The following is a 26,063-nucleotide window of genomic DNA, read 5'->3' as shown; positions in this document are numbered from 1 at the left end:
GGTCCCTGTCATGTTCTGTTTCTCTAGGTCCTAGAGAATAAAGGGTCCCCCACTACAGGGAATACCAGTGGAATAAGATAGGTTTAAAATTTCAAAGGAAAGTGTTTCTTAAGGAATAGTTTCCTTACAGTTGCCAAGCAACTTACCCTAAGTTACAGACAATCCTACTGTGCCCCTAATAGCCAGTGACAAGAACTACAGGCAGATCAAAAATGCTGAGTTGCCAGGCAGCCTCAGCTGACACTTGGGCAGCACCCATTTTATAAGCTGACAGAGGTAGAAATGCTACGATAATTGTATTTGAAATGCAGAAGATAGAGAGTAAGCAAGCATGCAGCAGAGAAAGCAGTTAGTCCTAAAGAACCTCACAGAATGAACTCCAGGGAGAGCAAGGGTTGATAGTGAAGACTTCAGGTGCCAAATCTCAGCTCCTGGAGGAAAACCTTGCAAGCAGGTAAGAAATAAGAGGGAAACCATCTAGTGTGTTTAGGCTCAAACTGCAGAAAGTTCATGTTAGGGTATCCCACAGGGCCCAGGCTGAGGAGAGGTATCTCGGGATTGATGCTGGAGCCAAAGTCAGTAAAGTCCAGCCGAGAAGCTGTATGCCTACACTGTCTGCTAACATGAGGCTAGTCTTGAAGACGTTCGCTGCCGTACTGATGCTCAAGGAGCTGAGTCAAGGACACTAGAGCAGCCATAATAAAAGTGCTCCAAACAGGGAGCCTGAGGCCCCATAGACTTGCAAGGAAGCACAGCTAACCCAGCTCAAGAAATTACATTTGGGTATAGTCTGGGTATGAAAAATGAACAGGTAGAGAGAAGAGTATGGGCAGGCAAGAGGGAGGAAGGGGAACCAAAAGGGGTAGCCGTAAACAGGAAGGGGACATGTGAGGATTTTGGGAAAGTGTGAACACGCAGGAGCATAACAAGAGAGAAGGGTGTGAACAGCCAGGAGGGGCATGAACAGTTAAGAGGAAAGGCTATGGACAGATCAGAGGGATTTTAGACAGGCAAGGGGTATAAAGTAGGTGGAGTGAGGGCCATGGACAAGGAGCAGAGAAGGGAGCCAGGTCAGAGGGAAAGACAGGCAGGCAAGAGGGGTAGAAAGTGGTAGTGAGAGCAGTTGGCAGTGAAAAGGGAAGGGTGAGGTCTGTGAGGGGATCACACGGTGAGACTACGGAGTACCGGGAAGTGGGGGGGGGGGAGAGCGTTGGTAACACTGATGGCCACATTGATGGTTCCTCCCTTCTCTGTTTGCTTTCGTCACCTCCTTCACGCTGGGCTACCCTGCGCCCCACGAGAAACCAGATAATCCATCTCCTTAAACTGTCAGTGTGGAGTTCACAGGCCTCACTTGCTGGGACACTGCTCTGAAGTCCTAGTCTGAAGTTTGCTCTTAGGTTTTCCCCATCAACGACAGTAGGTACACTCGGCCAAAGACATTTTAAAATTATGGTATAAAAATTGTGATATAAAAGCTTAAAAAAAAGTCAATGAGTGCCTTGGGATGTATATTCAATCAAGTTTAACAAATCTCAAAACCTATAAGCCACGAATGTCCTGGGTGAAGTCTATTTTTCTTTTGTAACAAAGAACATGAGGAGGGTAAGTGCTGCCCAGTTGGAATTCCCCTCTTAGTCAGCTACTTTGTTTCGGGTTCATGGTCCCCGTTTTACCTGTTCACAAGAGTCTCAGTTGATTGTGGGTCAGCAGGAGGACTTAGTGGTCTCTCATGTCTACAGACAATAGGGTCCCTGGGTCACCAGAACCTACAACATGGGGATCACATACAATGCCTTCTAAACCAGCTGTAATTCTTCCTTTATTTAATTTTGTTAAAGATCTTCAAATGAATGGTTACTGTGTAGTCAGCTTTGAAAAGACCTAGGTCTAATGGTGAAACCCTCAAATTCACAAACAATGAAACTGAGCCCGAGGAACGTTTTAGGGCGTCTACTAGAACTGAAGACTCAGGTTCTGCCAGCAAAGACAAAAATGGAGGAACAGATATTGTACAGGGAATGTTAGAATCCTAGGTACAGCAGTCAGGAAGCAGAGGCAGTGGACCTCTGCGAGGGAGAGGCCAGTCTGAGCTACAGAGCGAATTCCAGGACAGCCAGGACTACACAAGAACCGCAGACAGAGAAGGGAACAGGGCATAATCACAGTAACTAACTTTATACATATTAATTCATCTGGATCCTTTTTAAAGAGTAGACCTTTCTCCAGTGATATACAAAGTAATGGGATATGAGGCATGGTGTCACGCCTCAGTGCTGAGGAAGGCTGGGGCCATCCAAGACATGACCTTGCTCTCTGTACATCTGTATCTTTAATATTTCTCAACTTCAGAAAAAAAAAATGTTTAGACAAGGCATGCTATATAAACAAAAGAGTCTGCCCAGCTGGCCCTCCAGCACCCAACACATTACATTTATTTAACTAGTAAGAGCTCTGCCCCGGTGCTTGAGCTAGCTCTTGGGAACCCACTCCCTATGCTGGGTTGCCTTGACCAATCTTTAAGGTTTTGTTGTTGTTGTTTTTTATTTTACGTAAATTGGTCTTTTGCCAGCATGTATGTCTGTGTGAGGGTGTCAGAACCCCTGGAACTGAAGTCACAGACATTTTTGAGCTGCCATTTGGGTACTGTGAATTGAACCTGGGTCCTCTGGAAGATAGCCAATGGTCTTAAGCACTGAGCCATCTCTCCAACCCCATCCTCGGTGCAGGAGGAGGAGCTTGGTCCTGGTCAACTTGATGTGCCATCCTTTGTTGACTCTCATGGGAGGCCTGCCCCTTTCTGAATAGAGACAGAGGAGTGGATGAGGTGGGATGGGGGGTTGGAGGTTAGGGGATAAAAGGGAGGCTGGGGAGGGAACAGGAGGAGAGGATGAAAAGGAAACTGGTAGGTGTGTAAAATAAATTAAAACAAATAATTTTTAAAAAGGAGTTTGTAAGAAGAGCAGGCACTGTGGGACTGGTAAGGGCTATGTAAGAAACCCAAACATATGGCAGTCGGTCAGACCCTTCCTTCTGCTAAGATTGACTCTGAGCCTAGAGGGACATCACTCGATGGGGAAGGGATAAGCTGAGGTCCCTAGCAGCCACCACTAATGTCATACTCACGTCTGAAGCATTTACTACTGGAGTCCCTGGGCCCAGTCTGGGCATATGGCCCAGGAGAAAGAGCCCAGATGGGTTGTTACAATACCCTAGGCTTTTATTACATAAGCCATCCCAAGGCCTTGGCCAGCTAGGATCCTGTAAGGTAGGTAGGCACCCACGCCACGCTCTTGATAACCAGGCCTGGTCTCCCACCCACACTCTGGGAAGAACCAGGGAGGCCCTATTGCAAATAGCTTGGGCTTTCAGCAAACAGCAGATGGTCTACTACTCTTCCACTACCACAGACATATCCAAAAGGACCCCTGCAGTCATGACTGGCCTCAGGAAGCACAAGTGATGGCCTCTGAAGGCTCCTGGGAAGTATCCAGATCTCTCCGGTTCACCTTAGCACTAAGCGGCTGAGCAGCTCACTCTCAGAAGCCTGGCCAAGGCCTTGAGAAGCAGCTGGGCAGACGTCAGGTTCCAGGATCATCATGGCACAGCCTTCATTTACAAAAGCAAGCACGGGCATTATGCCCTTAAATATTCACCTGATTCTCACAGATGGGACTGTGTTTTCATTCCATTTCCCAGGACCCTAGTCTGGGGACCGAGTTCCTTCTATCTCCTGAGGTCCTGTATAGCTCTTCAGGACATGGACCTGTCACCTGAATCTTATATGTGCCCCCATCTTAACTAGCTTTCCAGTTTTATGGAGTATCCCCCAATAAGTTTCTGGTAAATGTTTGTTATTTGAATACTTCTTGGAAAAGGTCCAGTACACATTCACACACAATAAACACTGTCAGGCACAGAATTTTACATTCAGTAGTTCCTAGGGTGGGTGGTGGTGGTCGGGAGGCAGAGGCAGGTGGATCTCTGTGAGTTTGAAGACAGTTTGAGCTACGTGGCAAGTTCCAGGCAGTCAGGGCTACATAGTGAGACCCTGTCTTAAAAAAAAAAAAAAAACCCAGTCTTTTATTTTTTGTTTTTGCTTTTTGTGACAGGGTTTCACTGTTTAGTTCTGGCTGTCCTGGAACTCACTTTGTAGACCAGGCTGGCTTCGAACTCAGAAATCCACCTGCCTCTGCCTCCTGAATGCTGGGATTAAAGGCATGTGCCACCCCTGCCCAGCTTTAATTCAGTATTTTCAATGAGGACTCTGAAGTTTAAACCTCAAAGATTAAGGCATCCTACAGTCAGAAAAGCCTTGGGTCACACCTGGGAAGGAGGGGACAGGACCTTGCATGACAAGTAAGTGAGTTGAAGAGTGGGAATATAGTTAACATGCTTCTTTTTTTTAACCTTTTCTAATATTGAAATTTCTTTATTTTTTTAACAGCTAAAGTTACTTCTATATTCAAAAGTTTTTGTACAAAATAATGGTTTTATAACACTATGTTCACACATATGTATGTATAATACTATATTTTCACACATGTATAACTCTGTTCACACATATGTATAACACTATGTTTTCACAGATGTATAACTATATTCACACATATGTATAACACTATTTTTCACACACAGTATTTTACTTTGCTCATACTCACCACCACCCCATTGCTTTCTCTTGGCTCTCCTCTCTCCCAATTTATGAAGTAGCCAAGCCTATTTAAAACAACATCATGTCTGAAACCTCTGCACTCAGGAAGCTGAGGCAGAAGGATATTGAGTTAGAGGCTAGCCTTGACTACACAGTGAGATTTTATCACATCTTTAAAATAGTAACAATAACAAAATTTTCAAAATGAAATTTAAAAACATCAAAATTAAAACACAGTTTTCCATAGGCACAAAACCTAACCTGCTAGGGAGAGATTCTGAACTCATATTGGGCATTCGCTATAATGGATGGAAGTTGCTCTCAGAAGACATGTAACAGTGATCCGTGCCCCGGGGCATCCTGATACACTGTGTGCACACTGGTTCCACTGGTGTGGTGTGGTGTGCCTGTGGTCACAGGCACAGATGCATGGAACAGTCTGCTTTGCACACACTCAAAAATTTAGAGTATATCTTTCTATTCACAGCACAGAAGCCCGTGACAGCAACATGAAGCCAGGGCTCTGTGGCAGATGCTGGGCCCTGACTGCCTCCGTACAAGGTGACAAGACATTCTCTGCCTGCCTGAGAGGCTAGACAGAGGATCCCTTAGAGGAAAACCATAATCATTGACTCCATAATGCCCACAAATCCTCATTCAACAGAATTAGGTCTAAGTCAGTAGCTCCTAGGTGAAACTATGTCTGTCCTCACACCTGCAAACCAGAACTATAGCCATCCCCTATCTACCTCTACTCTTCATACACAGCCACCCTCTGTCCACTGTCACGGCCACTCTCTGTCCACTGCTAAAGCAACTGTTATTTGATTCTGGAGCCACTGTGTCTGCCAATGCTATGCTTATCCACCTGGGCCACGTTAAGGACACTGATGTAGGTGTGTCTTCTATCTATCTGATGATTTCATTGGATAATTAATAAAGAAACTGCCTGGCCCATCTGATAGACCAGCCCTTAGGTGGGTGGAGTAGACAGAACAGGAAGAAGGAAGTGAGGTAGATGGCTCAGTCAGATTCCACGCCTCTCTTAAATTAGGCAGACTGCCTTGCCTCTCCTCAGAGAGAGAGAGACGCGATGAAGCTCCAGCCCAAGATGGACGTACGCTAGAATCTACCTGGTAAGGCACCACTTTGTGGTGCTACACAGATTATTAGGTATGGGTTAGTCAAGATGTGAGTAAGAGGCTGAAACTAATGAGCCAGGCAGTGTTTAAAAGAATACAATTTGTGTGATGTTATTTTGCATGTAAAGCTAAGCGTGAGGGAGCAGGGCGGCGGGAATCCGGCCCACAGCCCAACACTACAGAATGGCGCCCACGTGGATGGCTGAATCCACAGAAAGCCTGAGAAAGCTTGGGAAAGAATAGAGTAAAGCATGTTCTCTTGATAGCAGCAATTTCTCGGGTCTGCTCTGATTGCTAGAGGTTAGCAAGCGCTCTCATCTAAGAGAGGCTTCCTGACTCAGCTTTAGCTGCAAAACATTGCAGCTCTTTTAAGAGGTCCTGCCATGAAACTTAAATGCTGTTGATAAAAGCTGACTGCATGCTTGTTTGTTTTCAGCTGTAGCAGGAAAAAAGTTGTGCTGTTTTAAAATGCCAGCTTTCTGGGCCGTCCTGCCAGGGCAAACTCTGACTCTTTCAAGTCTTGACTATGGAGCTTTTGATTATTGTTTGACATTGTTGCAGCTTGCTTGCTGGCAGGGACCTTGAACTGCCACAGAGTTGTGGTGATAAACATGGCTACAGCTGGTACTTCTGCCAGAGGCTGGAAAGCTAAGGAATGGGCTGGATCCAGCCTCCAAAGTCATGGCTTTAATCCTACCTATATTGCTTGGTAAATTAAAGACTCGTGTGGTCAGAAAAAGAGAGATATACAGTAAAGAGAGATTCAAAGACAAAGAAAACCTCTAAATGGTTTACAGTGAGTTAAAAATACATGCAGGCTAAAAGTTAAAGTTCTTACAGTTTAAAAAAGAGAAAGAAAGAAAGAAAAAGGAAGTAGTTTGTTGTGGTGGTACACACCTTTAATCCAACACTTGGGAGGCAGAGGTAGATTGACCTCTGTGACTTCAAGGTGTGGCAGCACACACCTTTAATCCCAATGCCTGGGAGGCAGAGACAGACAGATCTCTGTGAGTTCTAGGTGTGGTACACATACGCCTTTAATCCCAGCACTTGGGCTGCAAAGGCAAGTGGATCTCTGAGAGTTCAAGGACAGCCTGGTCTGCAGAGTTATTCCAGGACAAAGATAAACAAAGAACTTGTCAAAAAATAAAAAAAAATAAAAGTAAAAATAAACGAAATAGAGGTTAAAATAAAGCCATACAAAGATGGAAAATACACAAAGAATCTTGATGCTGTATACTATTATGCTCTCTTTGAATTGTTTGAATGCTGAGGAAGGAGCAACAGCTGCTAAAAGATATTTGTTTACAAATGCTGCTAAACTATTCCAGAATAGATATTTTGAAAATACCTTGACTTTACAATTTGGATCTAAGGACATGATGCTTTGGAAAGGAGTTTCTTTTGTTTTTACAGAAAATGAGACCGTGTGGATTGCTTATATCCCAATATGGTATGATAGACCACGCCCTCCTGAAAGATTGCAGCTCTGAACACCTTCAGAAAATTACTTCACCCAACTGATGACTGAGATGAACCTGGCACACAGGTTACACCATGAAAGATCTGATTAACAGCGCCCCCATTCAGCATGAAGCAGTTTGGAGAGAAATAACTGCGCCCATATTCCCAAATATTGTTTTTTTAAGTGTTCTTTTACATTTAAAGGGGGATATGATATAGATATGAATAATTTGCATTGATAAGGATTTTGCTTTAGTGATTTAAATTTAAGGTCAATTTTGTTATATGTATATGTATTTCTGATACTGATTAATGTATTGTGCTTGTGTAGTTTATTTAAGAATGTAATATATAATTAGGAAATATAGGTTGTTAATGGATAATCATTGATAATAGTTAAGCTTGTAGTCATGTTAGATTTTCTAGATACGTAGAGATATATTCAGTTAGATAGACATTCTTCATATCTTTTAAAGACTGCAAAATATGGCATTTAATGTTTTAATAACTTAAGGCTTTTCATGACAATGAGACACGTCTGCTCCTGGCAGCACCAAACTACTTCAAAAGGAAGATGGGCATTGAAGAGGCTCCATATTGAGTTTGATAGCCATTTGGGCAAGAAACTGCTCTTGCCTGGACTGATGCATGGACTGGGCACAAAGAACCCACAGAGAGAGAACTGCTGAACTTGTCTAAATGTGAGATGATCTTTCGGGGTTCCTGATTCAAGAAAGAGTCTGCGAGACATTCTGAAGGACACAGCAGATAGGGACTGAATTGCCTTCGAAATTTCCTGCTGCATAGAAATGTCTGCTGGATACTTATGGGCCTGTAGGCCGAAGATGGATGCCCCAACAGTACAAAAGAACTTTGGGTGACTGTCCAGGTAGCAAGATGTCTCTGTGATTTCTAGAGTTTGGAACTTGATTATTTCTTGTTTACTTAGGTAGTATTATATCTTTCTGGAGTCTTTGATGGAGTTGAAGAATAGATAGATAGTTATAGTTGTTTTCCTTTGTTATGATAAAAGATAAAGTAGATATAAATACCTGTAACTGTAATTTTTGCATGATAACTGTTTTGTTATATGTAATTTTACTATGTTAAAGTGAAAGCTTTTCTTTTTTGTTTAAACAGAAAAAGGGGAAATGATGTAGGTGTGTCTTCTATCTATCTGATGATTTCATTGGATAATTAATAAAGAAACTGCCTGGCCCATCTGATAGACCAGCCCTTAGGTGGGTGGAGTAGACAGAACAGGAAGAAGGAAGTGAGGTAGATGGCTCAGTCAGATTCCACGCCTCTCTTAAGTTAGGCAGACCGCCGTGTCTCTCCTCAGAGAGAAGCCAGATGCGATGAAGCCAGCCACCAGGTCAGATGTGCTGAATCTTTCTGGGTAAGATACCGTTCATGGTGTTACACAGATTATTCGATATGGGTTAGTCAAGATGTGAGTAAGAGGCTGAAAATAATGGGCCAGGCAGTATTTAAAAGAATACAATTTGTGTGTTGTTATTTCGGGTGTAAAGCTAAGCATGTGGGAGTAGGGCGGCCGGGAATCCGGCCCACAGCTCCTCACTTCAGGACACATTGCAGAGTAAAATGCTTTCTTTGGATTCTGAGCAGCGGTTCTTGAGATAATGTCCTACACTGACCTGACTCATCAAAGCTCAAAGCAACATGGGATTGCCCCAACTAGACATTGTCTAGTTAATAGTGTGTAGATGACTCAAGTCGCAAAGCCCAACCCAGACAGGATGTGTCAAGAAGTTGGACATAGTCCCAGAGGACTCTAACAAACACCCAGTGGTTGTCACCTGTGTCAGCAGCTGATCCGATGTCAACTGGTTGATCCAACGTGTGTACCGCTCTGTAGAGTCTGGGGGGTCTCTCCTCACTTGGCATCCTATGATCTGTGAAAAACAACAAAATGATTTTAAGGTTTTGTAAGTAAGTATGAAATCCAAGGATTGGGGGCCGACTGGATCAGGAGGAAGAGAGAACAGAATGCCGCTAGACAGACCCTAGCTGGTAAGCCACAGCCACGCGTTGATACACAGACTAACAGAACAGGGTTAACTTAAGATGTAAGTGTTTGGCCAGGCAGTGATTTAAATTAATATAGTTTCTGTGTAATTGTTTCGAGTCAGAGCGGCCGGGAACACACGAACAGCCACCGGCAACACTCTGGCAAGTGTTCTTGTCTCACATGCAAGACAATGGGTGTTAACAGTGAACGTGGGATAAAGCTCCAGTGTTGTGGGAAGGACAAGGGTTGGTGTGGCCCTGATATGTTCAGACATTTGAATACTTGGCCTCCAGTTGGTGGCACTATTTGGGCGTGTTTAGGAGGTATGAACTTGCAGGAAGTATGTCACTAGGGGTGAGCTTTGAGGGTTTAAAGCCTCATCCTACGTCAGTTCACACTGCTTCATGCTTGCATTTGAAAATGTGATCCCTCAGCTTCCTGCACCAGATGCCACCCCTGTTACCTGCTGCTGTCTCCCCCACATCACGACTTCTCTAGAACCATAAGCCACAATTAGCTCTTTCTGCCCTAAGTTGCCTCGGTCATGGTCACAGCAACAGAAAAATCACTAGTACATTTGGAGCTGGTGTGCTAGGGGTTGAAGTTCATGCCTCAAACAATGAAAAAGTTGATGCTCATGCATAGCTGGGTAGACAAAAGTCAGTGAAATTCTACTTAGGAGCAAAGCTCCCACCGTACTGTATGCTCAAGACTAAATGAGACTTTGCCCAGAAGTGAAGTATAGTGATTCTTCATTTATATTTTAATAAATAAAGCCTGTCTGAAGATCAGAACACAAAACAGCCACATTGGTCAGTCATATAAACCAGGCAGTGGTGGCATACAACTTTAACACCAGGAGCCACACTATTTAGTCATAGAGGCTGGGCAGTGGTGGTCCATGTCTTTAATACCAGCCCTAAAAAGGAAGACAAGACAGGAACTTGCTCTCTTTTAGTCTGAAGATTTCATAGAGGTAGGAGCTCTCTGTTGGCTAAGCTGATTTGCTTTCCTGACCTTCAGGTGGAACCCCAGTATCTTTCTCTGGGTTTTTATGATTTGTGCTACAGTGAAGCTCTTGCTTTGCCAGGTGGGATTCCCTTCTGTATGCTGTGAATACCACTGGTTAATAAAGAAACTGTCTTGAGCCTATAGCAGAGCAGGGCAGAACAGAGCTAGGCAGAGAAAACTAAACTGAATGCTGGAAGAAGAGAGGTAGAGTTTAGAGAAGCCATGGAGCTGCCGCCAGAGACAGACAAGTCAAAATCTTGCCGGTAGGCCACAAACCTTGTGGTAAAATAAAAAATACTGGAAATGGGTTAATACTACATGTAAGAGCTAGCTAACAATCCACTTAATTGATTGGCCAAGCAGAGATTTAAATAATATAGTTTCTGTATGATTATTTCGGGAGTTTGAGCAACCAGGAAAACAAACAAGCAGCCTCCGACTACATATACCCAGAGTGAGGGAAAAGCTTTCACTTTTCCGAGTAGGTGAGGGTTGGTGAGGCTGTCCTTGGGATAAGGTTCCTACATTACCAAGAGGATGAAGGTCACTGAGTCTCTACTTAGGGGTGAAGTCCTAGCTTCACAGGGTAAATGAAGGTTAGTGAGAGACTCTACTTTAGGGTGACCTCTTACAAGTATCAAATAAGACCATATAGCTGGGGGAATGTGGAATATTCCTTTACACTGTGTGAATATATGTCACCGTGATTGGCTTAATAAAAAAGTTGACTGGCTGATAGCCACACAGGATAAAGTTAAGCAGTAGAACCAGACTAAGAGAATGCTGGGAAGGAGGAGGAGTCTGAGGAGTCACTAGGAGACACAGAGGAAGCAGGAGATGAAGTTGCTGTACTGAAAACAGGTACTACCATGTGGCTGACCGCAGATAAGAAATATGGGTTAATTTAAAATGTAAGAGTTAGTTAATAATAAGCCTGAGCTATCAGCCGAGCTTTATAATTAATAAATCTCTGTGTGGTTAGTTGGGAACTGGCTGGTAGGAAAGAAAAGTCCACTTATAGGGGAAACTCCTACCTCACAGGTTAAGTGAGGATCCGTGAGACTATAGCTGTAGGAAGGTCCCTGTCTCATCTGTAGGTAAGAGTTCAAATACATAGATTGGAAAGGATAGAAAATATTAGCTCTGCTGTCTTTAAAGCTACTTCCTGAACTGAGGGGATGAGAAAGTTTACTCTGTAGAGATAGACCCTGGGAGAGGAAGGCTGGTGGCTCCTCAGCTCCTCTATACTTAGTGCTTGTGATAGATGTTCTTGTGCCTATTTCTAACATTGAGTTTGATTTCTGGAGCCTACTGGATTCAGCAGACACCCACATAGCCTATGTACAAGGATTCCAAAGAGAACTATCAGTCATCTAGTGTTTATTTGTACAGAGGCCACTCACCACCATGCTTGTCTGTAGTAGGCCACACAAGTGGAATAATGTGATTTTCCTGTCTTCACCCTTGGTATCCCCGAAGCTGTGCTTACCACCACCCTTCCCCTCATGCCTCTGCTCAGGAATCCAGTGGGAAGGCCCCTGTGACAACCCGAGGATCCTGCAGAGCAAGCATGAGGCTTCCCACACTATATTATCAGCTCCAGGACTGTTTAGGTAGCAAAGGTTCGGGAGACTGATGATAGGAATTAATAACAATAATAAATTACATTTAGAGCCTCTAATAATGCCCCAAACATAAAATCCAAGAATTCTGCAATGATTCAAACAATGGAACACATTATCCCAGCTGCCATCAGGGGTCTTCCCTTACTAAGTAAGTGGTTTTCTTGTAAATGGCCTCAAGGAAGTAACAACAGGGTAGGAACATACTGCCAACATTCATTTCATTCCTTCTGAACAAACTAAGCATAATAATCAACATAGCCACCAACCAGCCAACTACAGATTAGGACTTTGTAAGCCATGATTTTAAACCCAGAATCACAGTAACTGCTTCTTCTCAGGCTAATTTTGTGTTACAGAGCCAACGGTCCTGAGTCAAGAAGAGAAAGAGGTTCTTCACCAGACTCTAAGGTTGGGAGCAAAATGCCGCACAAGGTTCTCTACTGAATGCTGGATGGAGGATCTGAGAACTCAATGAGGATGAGCAGGAAATGTCATAATCGAGAACTTTAAGCAATATATAAAAATGCTTTAACTCATCAAGGCTGATTTAACTATAACAGAAATTGACAGTTTTATTTTGTTAATTCCTGAACATCTCTGAATGGCACAAAAACTGCAGAATTAAGTTCATCAATGCAGCCAATCTGCTTAGTTTTAGTTTGGGGTAGAAATGAAAGGGATTTAAACATCTGAAAAGAATACAGCTATCTAAAATGTCAATACTTGTTACAGAATTCCTTACATGTTTCCAGCGTATATAATATTAAAATAACTGGAAACTCTCACTTCTGAGTAAAGCATATGGTATCTTACACGAGAACCGGAGCCCCAGCCCCAGCCATCTTTTCTCTGCTGGGGCAGAGACATGTTCATGTGCCTTGACTTCAGCACGACCGTCGGGACAGGCAAAGCACAGAGGAACATGTCCTACCGAGTCAGGGGCAGCAAGCAGGCTCAATTCAGAGCAGGGCTTGTCCTTTATCCTGACTTCCACAACAAACATCATCTGTCAGCCACTCCAGAGGAACTTCTGGAAATTCTATCCCTTGTGTTCCCTTCACAGACACAGCACGGAAGTTTATTTTACTCCTAACAAACAGACCACACCAGAAAAGTCTTTCTCCAGATGATGAAAATACCTGCTAATATCTCTAGAGACTGGGGTAGCAAACCTGAACTGCTGGGTGAGACCTAGTGATTCCCACCCAGGACACTACTGCCTGGTGTAAATGGAGCTCCCATTTGCTCCATGACAGCCGCACGCTGCCAGACACTGCTGGTCATCTTCCGACATCTTTCCCAATTAGAAAGGGGGGCAGATGGAATATTCTATGCTTTTGAACTTTAGAAAAGCGACTTCTAGAGTCTGTGGTCACTGAACACTGTGATTTGTGGTTCTTCAGCTCTGTTTACTCATGACCCTTTCGGGACACAATGAAAGCTACAGATCTTCCTTTCTCTCACTGAAACATACTGCACAGAAGTCCTGCACACACCCTGTGGAACTGAGTCCCCCAGAACCTTCAATAATCACGGTGAAGGTGGCTACATTGATGCCCTCTGCTCCAAGGAGGGCAGTGCACATCGTTTGTATTTCCATCCGTGCTCACACTCTACTGCCTACATGGGCAGAGTAGCTCGTGCCCCTGCATTAAAGCTTTACTAGAAGTGGTTCTGAGATCTCCCAGGGCAAAGCTCAACATCTCAACATCTACCCTCTATGCAGACAGAAGTGGCTAAAGAGTCAGAAGCAGCCTCAAAGGTAGGTTGGGTAGGACGGGCTTGGAAAGACAGGTGAGGCAGGCAGAGTAATAGGGACTGATATGGGCACATACCTACCTGGAACAACTCCCACCCCCCAAGAATCAGCTGCCTCAGGGGATATAAAGGTACTATCCTCTGCCAGAGACCTCTCAAGAGCAACCAAGGCATGTCCTCTTATTTTACTGGTGTTCTTCACAGCATCAGCAATCCCAGCTCAGGGCACGTAAGTCTTCAGCCTCTGACTTGAAATAGGATAGGGACAGCTGGGTGGTGGCGGCACATGCCTTTAATCCCAGCACTCAGGAGGCAGATGCAGGTGGATCTTTGTGAGTTCAAGGCCAGCCTGGTCTACAGAGCAAGTTCCAGGACAGTTAGGGCTGTTACACAGAGAAACCCTGCCAAAACAAATAGAATGGGGAACTCCCTACTCCAGGAGTGGGGCCTGAGGTCTGTGTTTGTGTATCAGGATCAAAGGGAGGGGAGGGGAGAAATAAGTAAAAGGTGCCATCTTAGTAAAAGCATACGGTGTGTGAGCTACATTCAGAGTTCACGCAGCAACGCCTGTTGGAGGATAACCAGTTGCCCTAATGGTAAAAGTTGCCCTCATCAGAATGCCTCAAAGTATCCTTTGGGAAGGTTGTTTAGTGAGCTTTCCCCTCTGAATGGGCCAGTGTTACATGGAAATAAAGGCCACTGTAGTCCAACTTGACTTTACATGGAGTTGAACTCCCTGGTGGGAAGCAACACCCTGTCCTGGCTGAGTGGCTACATGGCAGAGGATACCACTGCATCATAAAGCAAGCAATAGAGAGAGGGACGGAGAGGAGGAGGGGAGGAGGGGAGGAGGGGAGGAGGGGAGGAAGAAAGAATCTATCTTTTCTGTTTCAAAGTGACAAGGGCTTCCCAAAATGGTAACAGGATAGACAATGAACATCAAAAGGACATAGAAAGGAGCCCTTTGCTTAGGAAGATTTTGCTTGAAGTCTTTCTCTAGCTGAGAGTCAAGAATTCCAGTATAATTTCATAAAAATCTCCTGTGGAGGTTCACTACATAGGAACAATTTGTTTTTATATAGAGATATTTCAAGTAAGAGTATTATAACATGATAACAGATCATGCTTGAGGCCTAAGCATGTATGACCCTGTTGCACTTGGCCTACTCCTTCTCCAGCTATAAAACGTCAATTTTCTGAGACTCTCACAAGAGTGTAAACTTTGTTTACAGTAAAAACAAAGTCTAACTCCCTGTAACCTAATATTTAAAAGATTCCTTCAACTCTTCTGACCTATGGTTTTACCTTATTACCCTTTAATCCTATCCAACATACCTCAGGAACTACCCTCCCTGATCTCATTTATAAAAGAAAGAAAAGAGCAAAGAAAAAAAAATTTAGTATTCTTTAAACAATGTAGCTTCGGAAGTCAAAATTATATGTATAGTGATTTTGCTTTTCAAGACAGGGTTCTCTACATAGCCGTGGCTGTCCTTGATAGAACTCACTCTGTAGACCAGGCTGGCCTCGAACTCAGATTCACCTGCCTCTGCCTCCCGAGTGCTGGGATTAAAGACATGCGCCACCACTGCCCGGCTATGTATAGCTACTGATAAGATCCTTAAATGACTCTCTTGAGAAGTCTACGTCCGTACTTGAGGATATGGTATCTTTTCCTAAATACTTGTCTATTAATACTCTGCTTAAATCTATGTTAAAAATTCCTTCTAATAAACTCCACTCTACTTCACAGTGACTTGTCCTGAAGGTTTTTTTTTTATGTTTTGTTTTTTCAAACTGATTCTTTTAGATTTATTATGCATACAATGTGCTGTTGGCATGTCTGCCTACATGTCGGAAAAACGCACTAGATCTCATTATAGATGGCTGTGAGCCACCATGTGGTTGCTGGGAATTGAACTCAGGTCCTCTGGAAGAGTAGCCAGTGCGCTTAACCTCTGAGCCATCTCTCTAGTCCCAGAAATTCTTTTCTTTGATGAAAATAAGAATTCTGATCTCACTTAGTGGCGTTCTCTCAAAAGAACACCTTAGACTTCTATAGCCAGCAAGGTAGTTTTGCCTCTGGTTTCTACTCTTATTGCCACTAGTGTAGCACGTTTAAACCCTTAAAGGCTCAGAAACATGGCAGTCACAAATCTCCCCAATTTGACTGACTATAAATAGTCTTTCTAATCCCAAGGAATAAAATCTCTAAAATGAAAAGGCTAGCATTTCATTAAAGATGGCGACAACACAGAAAAGGTGCTGTACTCACACTCGTTGGGTGCTGCACGGCGGCTTCATATTGCAGCCTCACTCTCTGGGGCATCATGACATCATCCTGTGTAAAGAGCACGTTTTATATTAATATAAAGCAACTCCAACGTAGTAAGAAAGGCACACAGTCCAAGAACACAACAGCGTAGGCAACTCAGATGTTCATAAACCAAGCTCTTGGGTCATCAAGGAAAAGCAACTATGTGACTGGTGGTCATCAAGGAAAAGCAACTATGTAACGGGTGGTCATCAAGGAAAAGCAACTATGTAACGGGTGGTCATCAAGGAAAAGCAACTATGTAACAGGTGGTCATCAAGAAAAAGCAACTATGTGACTGGTGGTCATCAAGGAAAAGCAACTATGTAACGGGTGGTCATCAAGAAAAAGCAACTATGTAACGGGTGGTCATCAAGAAAAAGCAACTATGTGACTGGTGGTCATCAAGGAAAAGCAACTATGTAACGGGTGGTCATCAAGAAAAAGCAACTATGTGACTGGTGGTCATCAAGGAAAAGCAACTATGTAACGGGTGGTCATCAAGGAAAAGCAACTATGTGATGGGTGGGAAAAAGAATTCTGTCAGCCGAAGTGTAGCTCAGGATGAAGAACAAGGTACAGATTTCCTAAGACTTAGCACTGTTACCATGTGTGTAGAAAAGGTCCTCTACCCAACTTAGATTTGGACAGCACTTTCCAGGCATAAATATCCAAGTCAATAAATATCAAATAGAGAAACAAACTACATCCAATATTGTTCTCAAAGATCGCTCAGTGGGGAATGCAGTCACAGCTGTGCCGATCAGCAAATCCAGGACAAAAGAACGGATACGGTGTCACTTCACATACTTAAATTCAAACCCTAGGAAAGTGGACCGCATTACTTATTAAGTGCACACATAATAAAAAAAAAAGAAAGAAAGAAAGGCCTATGGAGCCCCAAAAGCCCACTGAGGTCACTTGGAACAGGAAGTTGCTGGAAGCTGTGGTGATATTTTATTTGTGATCTAGCAAAATGTGCCCGAAGATCAGAGTGTGGAGCTAAGCCACTAGTTAGCCATAGAGGCCAGACAGTGGTGGCACACACTTTAATCCCAGCACTTGGAATGCAGAGGCAGACGGATCTCGGCGAGCTCAAGGCCACCCTGGGCTACACAACACTGATCCAGTCTAAAAGAGAAACAGAGCCAGGTGATGGCTCACACCTTTAATCCCAGTACTTGGGAGTCACAGTCTTTAATCCTAGCACTAGGAAGTTGGAGAGAGGAATATAAAGTCGGAGAAGACAGGAGCTCAATACATGCAGTCTGAGGATTGGTGGAGACAGGATCTTGTCCACTCTGGTCCGAGGATTTGGTAGAAGTAAAAGGTCTCTCTAGTGGCTGGCTCCTTTCCTTCTGTGATCTTTCAGCATTCGCCCAATATCTGACTCCGGGTTTTTACTATTAAGAACAGTTAGAATTTGTGCGACAGGAAGCAACATCATAGCTGATTCCTAAGGTGCTTGTGATAGGAAGCTCCTTATATATGTTCCACAATATAAGATTTTGTGCATCTTCCTGCAGGAATGTTTCACTTCATAGTAAAATAAGGTATTTTCAGAAGAAAAATAATCAACAAAGATTTAAATATTTAAAAGAGTGTGGGTGGTGGCGCACGCCTTTAATCCCAGCACTCGGGAGGCAGAGGCAGGCGGATCTCTGTGAGTTCAAGACCAGCCTGGTCTACAAGAGCTAGCTCCAGGACAGGCTCTAAAGCTGCAGAGAAACCCTGTCTCAAAAAACAAACAAAAAAAAAGGTGTGGGAGTAGGTGACAGGGGAAGTATTTATAAAATAATGCTACAATAACTGGACCAGAAATTAAGGGGCCACTTGCTACTCTGGACTTCTTATGCCCATAAACAGATAAAGAAAGGAGTTAGGGTGTATGTCAAGATGGCTGACCCAGACTCCTGGGAGAAGCAGATGACTTCTCTACAAAGGACTAGGAAGTATAGAGTGCAGGAAATTTCTTAAAGAGTCTCTTGGTTTGATCGTGTTCTGTGATTAAGGCTAATAAGAAATCACAACAGCACGATCCAAGTAGCATGACAAATGGCCCAGACTGTTTCCAGAATAAAGGTGTTAGTCACCTTCCAGGTAAAGAACCAACTCCACTGAGGGGCTTTATAAACGAATATGAGACAGAGAATTATGGATGGAGACAGAAAGAACTGCCTATTGCCAACACTTTGGGGATCTGCTTTGATGCTGCTTCCAGCAACTTCCTGTTCCGAGTGACCTCGGTTTGAGCTTTTGGGGCTCCACTGTCCTTTCTTTTCCTTATTTTTTTCATTATATGTGCAACTTAATGAATAACGAGGTCAACTTTCCTAGGGTTGAATTTAAGTATGTGAAGTGATATCGTATTTGTTCTTTTGTCCTGGATTTACTGATCCGAGCAGCTCTGATTGCATTCCCAACTACATGGACTTTGGGAGCCATTATAATAACTATGACCATGTGACCAATTACAGAAATGAGGCTATCAAAGTTCTAATACATTTCCACCTTATTTTGTTATAAACATATCAGGTAAACATCTTTGTTTCCTTCCTCTCTTGTTCCCCTATTTCAGTTTTGGGTTATCAGTTGAAGACTAGGACTCTCTGATGAAGAGATTGTGTGTTCAGTCATAAGCTGCAAAGCAGCACAGTGTATTACAGAACCACCTAACTCTGGCTGGACACAGGTGTTGTGGAAGGAGAGGTGTTTGCGTGCCAGGTTAGCAAAGAGTGGACACACACGTGACGATTAATTCTATGTCTTAAACTTGACTGGCCTAAAGGCTGCCCGGAAAAGTGGCAAGATGCTTATGTCTGTGAAGGTGGATCTGAGAGAGAGAGAGAGAGGAGCACTTTTATCAGTGGACTGAGACCAATTCTCCCATCCCCTTCTCTTGCACACACACATATGCATGACCACACATACACACAGACACACACACACAACTTCACTGTTCAACTTCTGGTTTCTTCCTAATACACATGGAATTAACCAAGACTAATTTTAAAGTTCAGGGATCTATACAAAAAGCACAAATGGTCAGTACTGCTTGGCTCTCAAGAGCCTAAAGAATATTCAAATATGATTTCTACTACTTCTGCTGTTAAGAGTCAACAACTACAATAAGAGCAAAGAGAGAATGGAATTAATACACTCACCGGCCTGGCCAAATGGCTGAGAAGCTAAGGAAGATGAACAGAGATTCAATCCAAAGAGTTAACAGAGAAGCAGGTACTAAACTTTACAGACCACGGTGACCAGTAATATAAAGGTTTTTTTTTTTTTTTTTCCTGAAGCCACCAGAAAAAGAAGGTAGCCCAGAGACTAGAGAATAGAAAGTTTTGTTTTGTTTTGTTTTAAATGAAAGCAAAGGAGAACTTCAATAAAGAGTCAGAAGTGTTACTGCAGGGGATGGTTTCCCCTTCATGGAAGTCAAACTTGACCTGCTGGCTCCTACTCCCTCTGTGGGCAGGACCACTCTGATGGGTTAATAAGAATCAGCTGGCACTTGGACTATAAAGGAGAGATTCTTAACAGGCCAAATCCAAGATGCTGTCAGCACCAACAGTGAAAGCAGAGTGCATTCATCTCCGGGCTCATGCCAAGGAATATTACCTGGACTTCTCAGTGAGAAGATTATTTGAAACATCATTACTGGCATTCCTGGATATGCACAGAATTCCCAGAGGGGCTCAAATTCCACAATTATGAACAGGGAATCATCACTATGGAATGATGGGGCAGCCTGAAGAGAAGAAATTGGAAGCCTCATAGAATGAGTATTTATGGGCCTGGAGAGATGGTCAGGTGCTCTTTCTGTGTTTCTAAAAACTGGAGTTCAGTTTCCAGCACCAACATATCAAATGGCTTACAGCCACCTGTAACTCCAGCTCCTCAGGACCCAATATCCTCTTTTGGCCTCCTTGGGCAACTATACACATGATACATACACACACACACACACACACACACACACACACACACAAATTTTAAAGAAGCATTAAGTAAGGACTGAAATGGTATTGCATTCTGACGTGAAAATAGCTGGTGAAAGCCTGCCAGTCAAGAGAACTGAGAAGAAATGATAGACAGGCTTCCTGTGAAGTCTGAGTTGGGGACACCAACAAATGCCACTGAGAACACACACACACTTTAAGTCTGCCTGTGTTTGGCGTTTGGATGGGATGTGAAAACTTAGAAACTTCCTGGTCAGACGTCACCTTGTGGACTGAACTATGGAGGACTAACGTACAATCCCAGCCACCTCCTGAGCCTGTTCTGAAAACGTGGCGATTTACATATGCCAAAGGGCTTGTAAACCCACGGCACTCCGACCTGTTAGGTTTCTCCTTATCAGTGCTCTCAGGCCCTGACACAATGGAGACTTAGAAAGTGAGTCTGACCGACAGCTGGCTTCCTCCCCATGTGGTTCAGTTTCTCTGCAGAGGTCCTTCCTGTCTGTCCAACTCCAGCCCCTGTGGTTCCTTCCCAGAGGATTCCAAATAAAACTTTTCTGATGGAGAAGCCACGGGATGTCGGCATACCAGACAGATAGTGGCACAGCAAATCACAGGCAATCCACGGCTATTCCGTGGGCCAAGCAATATGCACTGGCCCAGTGACTATTCCTCAAACCAGAAGCTCTCCTACATGTTACTTCCCTTCCTCTCAAACTACACACACTCCCTAGCCTCCCATACAGCAACAGCATATAAACCTGGGATCACTTTAGGCTGGATGTGACCGCGTGTGTGCTGGGCTTCCCCCATTGCTACGATCAGTCACATATCTGTGGTCCTACTTCATCTTTTTCAGTTCGTTCCATCCAAAGAACCTTGAGGAAGATGAAGAAGCTCTGTCTTCAGCTCTGTATCTCTGCAGCCCTGCAACTCTGAAGATCTCTGCTAGGATTTACCATCCAATGCAGTCCTTATCTGGAGTAGCATGGATCCTGGGCTATGAGCTCATGCCCCTCAAGAAGAGGGCCAATTCAGATGCCATGCTACTTGGCTACACAAATGGGGAGTTCCCAAGTGCTAGGATTAAAGGCATATGTCACCACTGTCTAGTGTAACTCCTGTTTTAAAATAACACGAATCCACCTAAATTATAGACACACTCACATGAAAATTTGTAGTTCCCTGCACAGAGCTAGCTATAAGGCAAGAGAAAACTAACCAAAGAGACAAATGTGAGCTATGAGACTCCTCAGGTCCCTGTTTTCCCTCCCCTCCTTGTCTGTCATGACTTCCAGAGCTCAGAATGAACAGATTGCTGTTTTCAGCTTAAGGGAACAACTAAGCACCTGAAGGTGGAGGCAAAAACTTGAGGGTAAAGCTCAGTAGAGCAGCAGCCCACATGGATCCTTGTCTGCCAGATACATGCACTGGGCCAAAGACAGTGACAGTCGCCACTTGCTTCCTAAAGTTGAAGTGGGTTCTGCATGACTAATACCAAAGCTGTTTTATAAATAACCTCACCCTAAAAGAGACAGGTCAAATACAAAAATCACAGAGACACTTCCTTGTCCAACTGGCAACATCTGCCTTCAACAAGTTACAAGCGTGATGTCTAAATACAATAAAGATAACATTATGCAGAACTCTGACTTCAAAATGTCAGACCTCCCAAGGTAACCCTGTGGGTCAGTTCTCCTCCTGTCCCTTGCATAAAAGGGAGGTTTTTCTCCTGGTCTATGTGACCTTCCTACCTCCATGTACCTGCAGTAACTAATGAGACACAGAAACAAAACTTGTAACAGCTGTATAAACCAGCGGCCAACATATCATGGGCCCTGGTATACATGTTTCTAAGAAGCCAGGGACCCAACGTATGGGATAATTTAGATATATAAAAGTTGTATTTGTTTAAGACAAACTGATTTGCTTTGCTTTAGTCTGTCAGGGTCTCTAAGCACAGCACAATTTGTATACAGTCTCTGTTCATCCACTGTAGCTAAGTATCCTATTCCTAAGGATGCCCCATAAATGTGACAGTTCTGACAGTCTGCTAGTGTTCTCCATCAGAGCTCAGCACACAGTAACCGGCTTCTAATTTCTGTTATAATAAACTCAGGAGTCAAGAGCACAAGCATTTTAAGTCCTTGAATAAAATGTACTATCACGCACGCTATCAGTGTGGTACCAATTCACACTGACATTTTGAAAACTTACTTTGTGGAAGTATCTTGCTAATTTAATCTGATTACAAATTAAAAGTTTAATATAACTTTGATTTGAAACTCTGTGTAAGTCTACCTGTCACCGCTAGGTCCACTCCTGACCCCCACCCATGAATCTGCTTCATGTTTTGCTCTAGCTGTCATGAACTGTTTCCATGCCTTTAATCTCTTAAGACCATGCTTGCTAGTACTGTGCTTATTTTAATGTTGCTTATATTCTCTGTGGTCCCATTTCACATTTATAAATGATCTTACTAGTGTTAATTGTTATGGCAGCGTATAGCAACAACCTATTAAACTTGACTTCTGAGATTCATCATAACGGGTCAACAAATTTATTTTTAAGAACCATACTAAAATTCACATTCATTATTTGGTCAATATACACAAAGCCATTGTAAACAAAACAGGGAGCTACTTACTGAATCCAAAAAGCAAAGGTAAGACCCGGTGCTCTGTGCAATTGCTTGGTTTTTAGAATATCCAACTGTTAGAGAAAAAACAGAGAGAAAACAGCTCTTTTAGAATTCAACGTTCAATAGCATAAAACTATATTTTACACTCCAAGAAAGCTACTTCACACTACTAGAAAAACTTCAGGTATAATTTTGAAGGAATGAAAGGAAGGTAAGAAGAAAGTAATGCCCATGCTCACTAGTGACAGCAGAGAATGCCAGGAATAAGTGACGACAGGCACCTAGAACAATACTAAAGTAAAGGTAAAATATCCTTGGGGAGCAGCACAGAGCCTACGTACGTGGGACTGGTTGGCAAATACCTCAATCTGAACACTTCACGGATGGCTAGCTGTGTCCCTAGTGAGGCGAAGTGGCTGCTAACGTCTGTGACACCTGAGTGTGTGTCCACCCAGCCCAGGTCACTGCCTGAACATGAAGATTCAGCTCTGACTGCAGCATACGCTAATTACTACAGACCCAACAGAACTTTAGTCACTTGTGATTAGTCATCCTAAAAGCCCACAGCTGGGGCTACTAAATGCATATTAGAAAAAAAAAAACCTTATTTTGACAGTTAGTGGGAAGAGTCCAGTGTCTCACACAGAATCGTGGGTGATCCTTACTGCCTTATCCCCACGGCATAGATATCAAAGTGTGTGTGTAGGTGTATATATGTGTGTGTGTGTGTGTGTGTGTGTACACATATATATACACACTCTATATATATACAACTATATAACATATATACTATATAACATATATAGCATATATATACTATATAACACACACACACACACACACACATATATATATATATATATCTCTTCCTCAAAGATATTACAACCGAGATATAAAAAACAAAGCAAACAAGAAAAATCCACAGTGGCAACTAAATGATTGGTGCTGAAAACACACAAGAGTTTGGAAGATAAAATCACCACAGAGAGCATTACAGAGAGAACTGTGCTGTAATTGATATAAACAAGAAATGGAACAATGCAGGGCAAACACTGGAGAGCACCTGGTGACTTGGGTGTAGCTGTGTTTCGGATGGAAGAACAAACCACTTCTGGAGGGGCTGACAGGTGGGCTAACGCGGCTCAACTTTGCCCTATGGGAAGGACAGTTGCAAAGGGTTGGAAATTTGAGGCTGACAGGAGCTCAGCCTGGGTGCCAAAGGCAGATCCATAAAAAGGTGTTCAGTCCAGAAGAGGGCACTAATGGGGCTTTAAGGAACGAGAACTCCTAGAAAAGAGACGACCAACACCTGAATCGTGTTAACCAGATCGTTACAAGTCTTGATGCCACTGCAAAAAGTCACGCAAAGCAAAACACATGTGTACAGAGTGGAGATAATAAATCTCCTTGGTATTTGAAGTTAAGACAAGCTGAAGAAAGTTGTCAGTCCTGAGGGAACACCACCCTAACATGCATTTTCAGCTAACTATGACACTCTCGACTTTCCGCTATAAGAAAGGCCTCTTATACAGGGTCTGTTAATACAAAAAGAGTTGCACCTCCCTCCCCTCTACTCCCTCCTCTGGGGGGGAAATGCTATGACTCAGAAGCAAGACACAAGACACGGGAAGCTGCCGCGTTCACTCATGTCCCTAAGATCCAACCCAAAGCAGCATCTTTCTGCAGGGTTCATACCTAGAATTTGGCCAGTCCAAACCAGTTAGCAACGGCACCAGATTCTGATGAACTATAGGCATACATAAAAGCAAGGGGAGAAACGACCAAGAAAGGTAACGTGATGCCTCCCTACTGTGAGATAGGTTTGCCACCACCAGGAAACTCCAGCCAGCCCTGTGGCTCAGGGCGAGCATGCAGGATAAAACCCTCCCGAGAACCTCAAAAACAAGACGACACGCCTCACAAGCACACTGAAATTAACAGAATTCTGCTACAAAAGTTGCTTATGGAAAGTCAGATTTTAAAAAAAACTGAATCCCTGAATTCGTGTAATGCTGGAAGATTCTCACAATGAATCTTATGTTTGGCAAAGACAAGGAATTTGCTCTAATATTACAGCCTTGAAGAAAGTCAAATGTTTGTGCGTGGGGGTTCCATGTTTGGGGAGGCCAGTCCCTTTGTAAGGGCAGCTGGTTGCCATGGTTCCAACAGGAAAAACCTAGCTCCATGGAGATATTAACATTCCTCACCCCTGGAAGAGGAGCAGTGGGCTGTGGTTCACTCTGCCCTTAGTAAAGTCACATGATGAAGTGCATTCCTGTTGTTATGAGAATGTTACAAAAAAAAAAAAAAAAATGAGTCCTCCCTACTGCAAAAAACCCAGCACTCCTGAAAACAGAACCTTCGAATTTACGCTAGCTAAAGATGAAGGTAACATGTTCTACTTAACACATTACAGGAAAACATGTCTTTCCTAAGAGCCAACTAAATTCCACTGTGCCATACAGAACTGCCATGGATTCTCATTCACTTCCCAGACAATGAGGTGATGTCACCTCCCAGCACTCCACCTAGGGTCCTTAGTTCTATATGTCCTTGTCATAGATGCATTCGGCACAATGACACTCGGTGACAAGCCATTTGTGTTTTATGAAAGACAAAACCTGTTTTTACAGTGGAGACAAGGAACATAAGTACCAAAATACCCCTTCTATTCAATGACAGAGGTTGCAAAACCCCTCTTAAGAATATCAAGGAACATTCAGTTTCAACAACAAATTCATATTTCAGAATTTCAGAAGTTGAAACATACATTCTGTGATAACCTATATATAGTTTTCTACTTCAAGCTACAGATAATAAAACTAGGAAATAATTTCCAGAAGATATTAAGATTTTCCAGACGTTAGGGTTGGGTGAGTGGGAGAAAGAGCCTGCTGGAACTGTATCACCTCAGATGTTACCATCTTCTTCTGTGTGACAAGGTCTCTCACAGACCTGGATGTCACCAAACAGGCTCAGTTGGCTGTCCAGGGATCTGCCTGTCTCCAAACAAGCCACCACATCCGGCTTTTTGACACAAGTTCTAGGAATTAAACTTGGGGCTTCATGATTGTAAGGCAAATGCTTTACAGATGGAGCCATCTCTTCTGCCCTAGGAAGTACTTTTATTTAAATTCTGTCTTAAGAATTGTTCACGCCATTCTGCTTCCTCAAACAGCCATGATGAGGCAACACTCGGGTTCGTCTTGACAGAACAGGTTCAGCTGAGTCTTGGCAGCTGACCTCAGCTGCTTACATCTACCCTGCACTTCACCCAGAATAACAAACACAAGATGAACTAAACAGCAGGGGACAGAAAAAGGAAGTAACATCAGCAGGGCAGGCTTTCAGACTGGGAAGGTACAAAGTATAAACTTTCAGAAAGCAGGCAAACTGCTTCCTGAGGACAGAAATGTTCTTATCTTCTAAGCTTGGCTTAAGGTCCTGAAGACACTGTGAC

General features: G+C 43.4%; 1 protein-coding gene across 3 annotated transcripts in view; it reads right to left on the bottom strand.

Moving 5' to 3' along the window:
• The window catches only part of B3gntl1 (UDP-GlcNAc:betaGal beta-1,3-N-acetylglucosaminyltransferase like 1), an 80,353-nt gene that overhangs the window by 34,601 nt on the left and 19,689 nt on the right, over positions 1–26,063 (bottom strand). For all 3 annotated transcript variants that reach the window (XM_038329039.1, XM_038329038.1, XM_038329040.1), the window contains exons 4-6: positions 22,610–22,674; positions 15,962–16,027; positions 9,081–9,176 (exon numbers count right to left, since the gene is read on the bottom strand). In XM_038329039.1, the coding sequence (XP_038184967.1) occupies positions 9,081–9,176; positions 15,962–16,027; positions 22,610–22,674 (227 nt within the window). The remainder of the gene's footprint in view (positions 1–9,080; positions 9,177–15,961; positions 16,028–22,609; positions 22,675–26,063) is intronic.

Source organism: Arvicola amphibius, chromosome 4, assembly GCF_903992535.2.
Source record: "Arvicola amphibius chromosome 4, mArvAmp1.2, whole genome shotgun sequence".
NCBI lineage: Eukaryota > Metazoa > Chordata > Mammalia > Rodentia > Cricetidae > Arvicola > Arvicola amphibius.
This window is presented reverse-complemented; position numbering and strand designations above follow the sequence as displayed.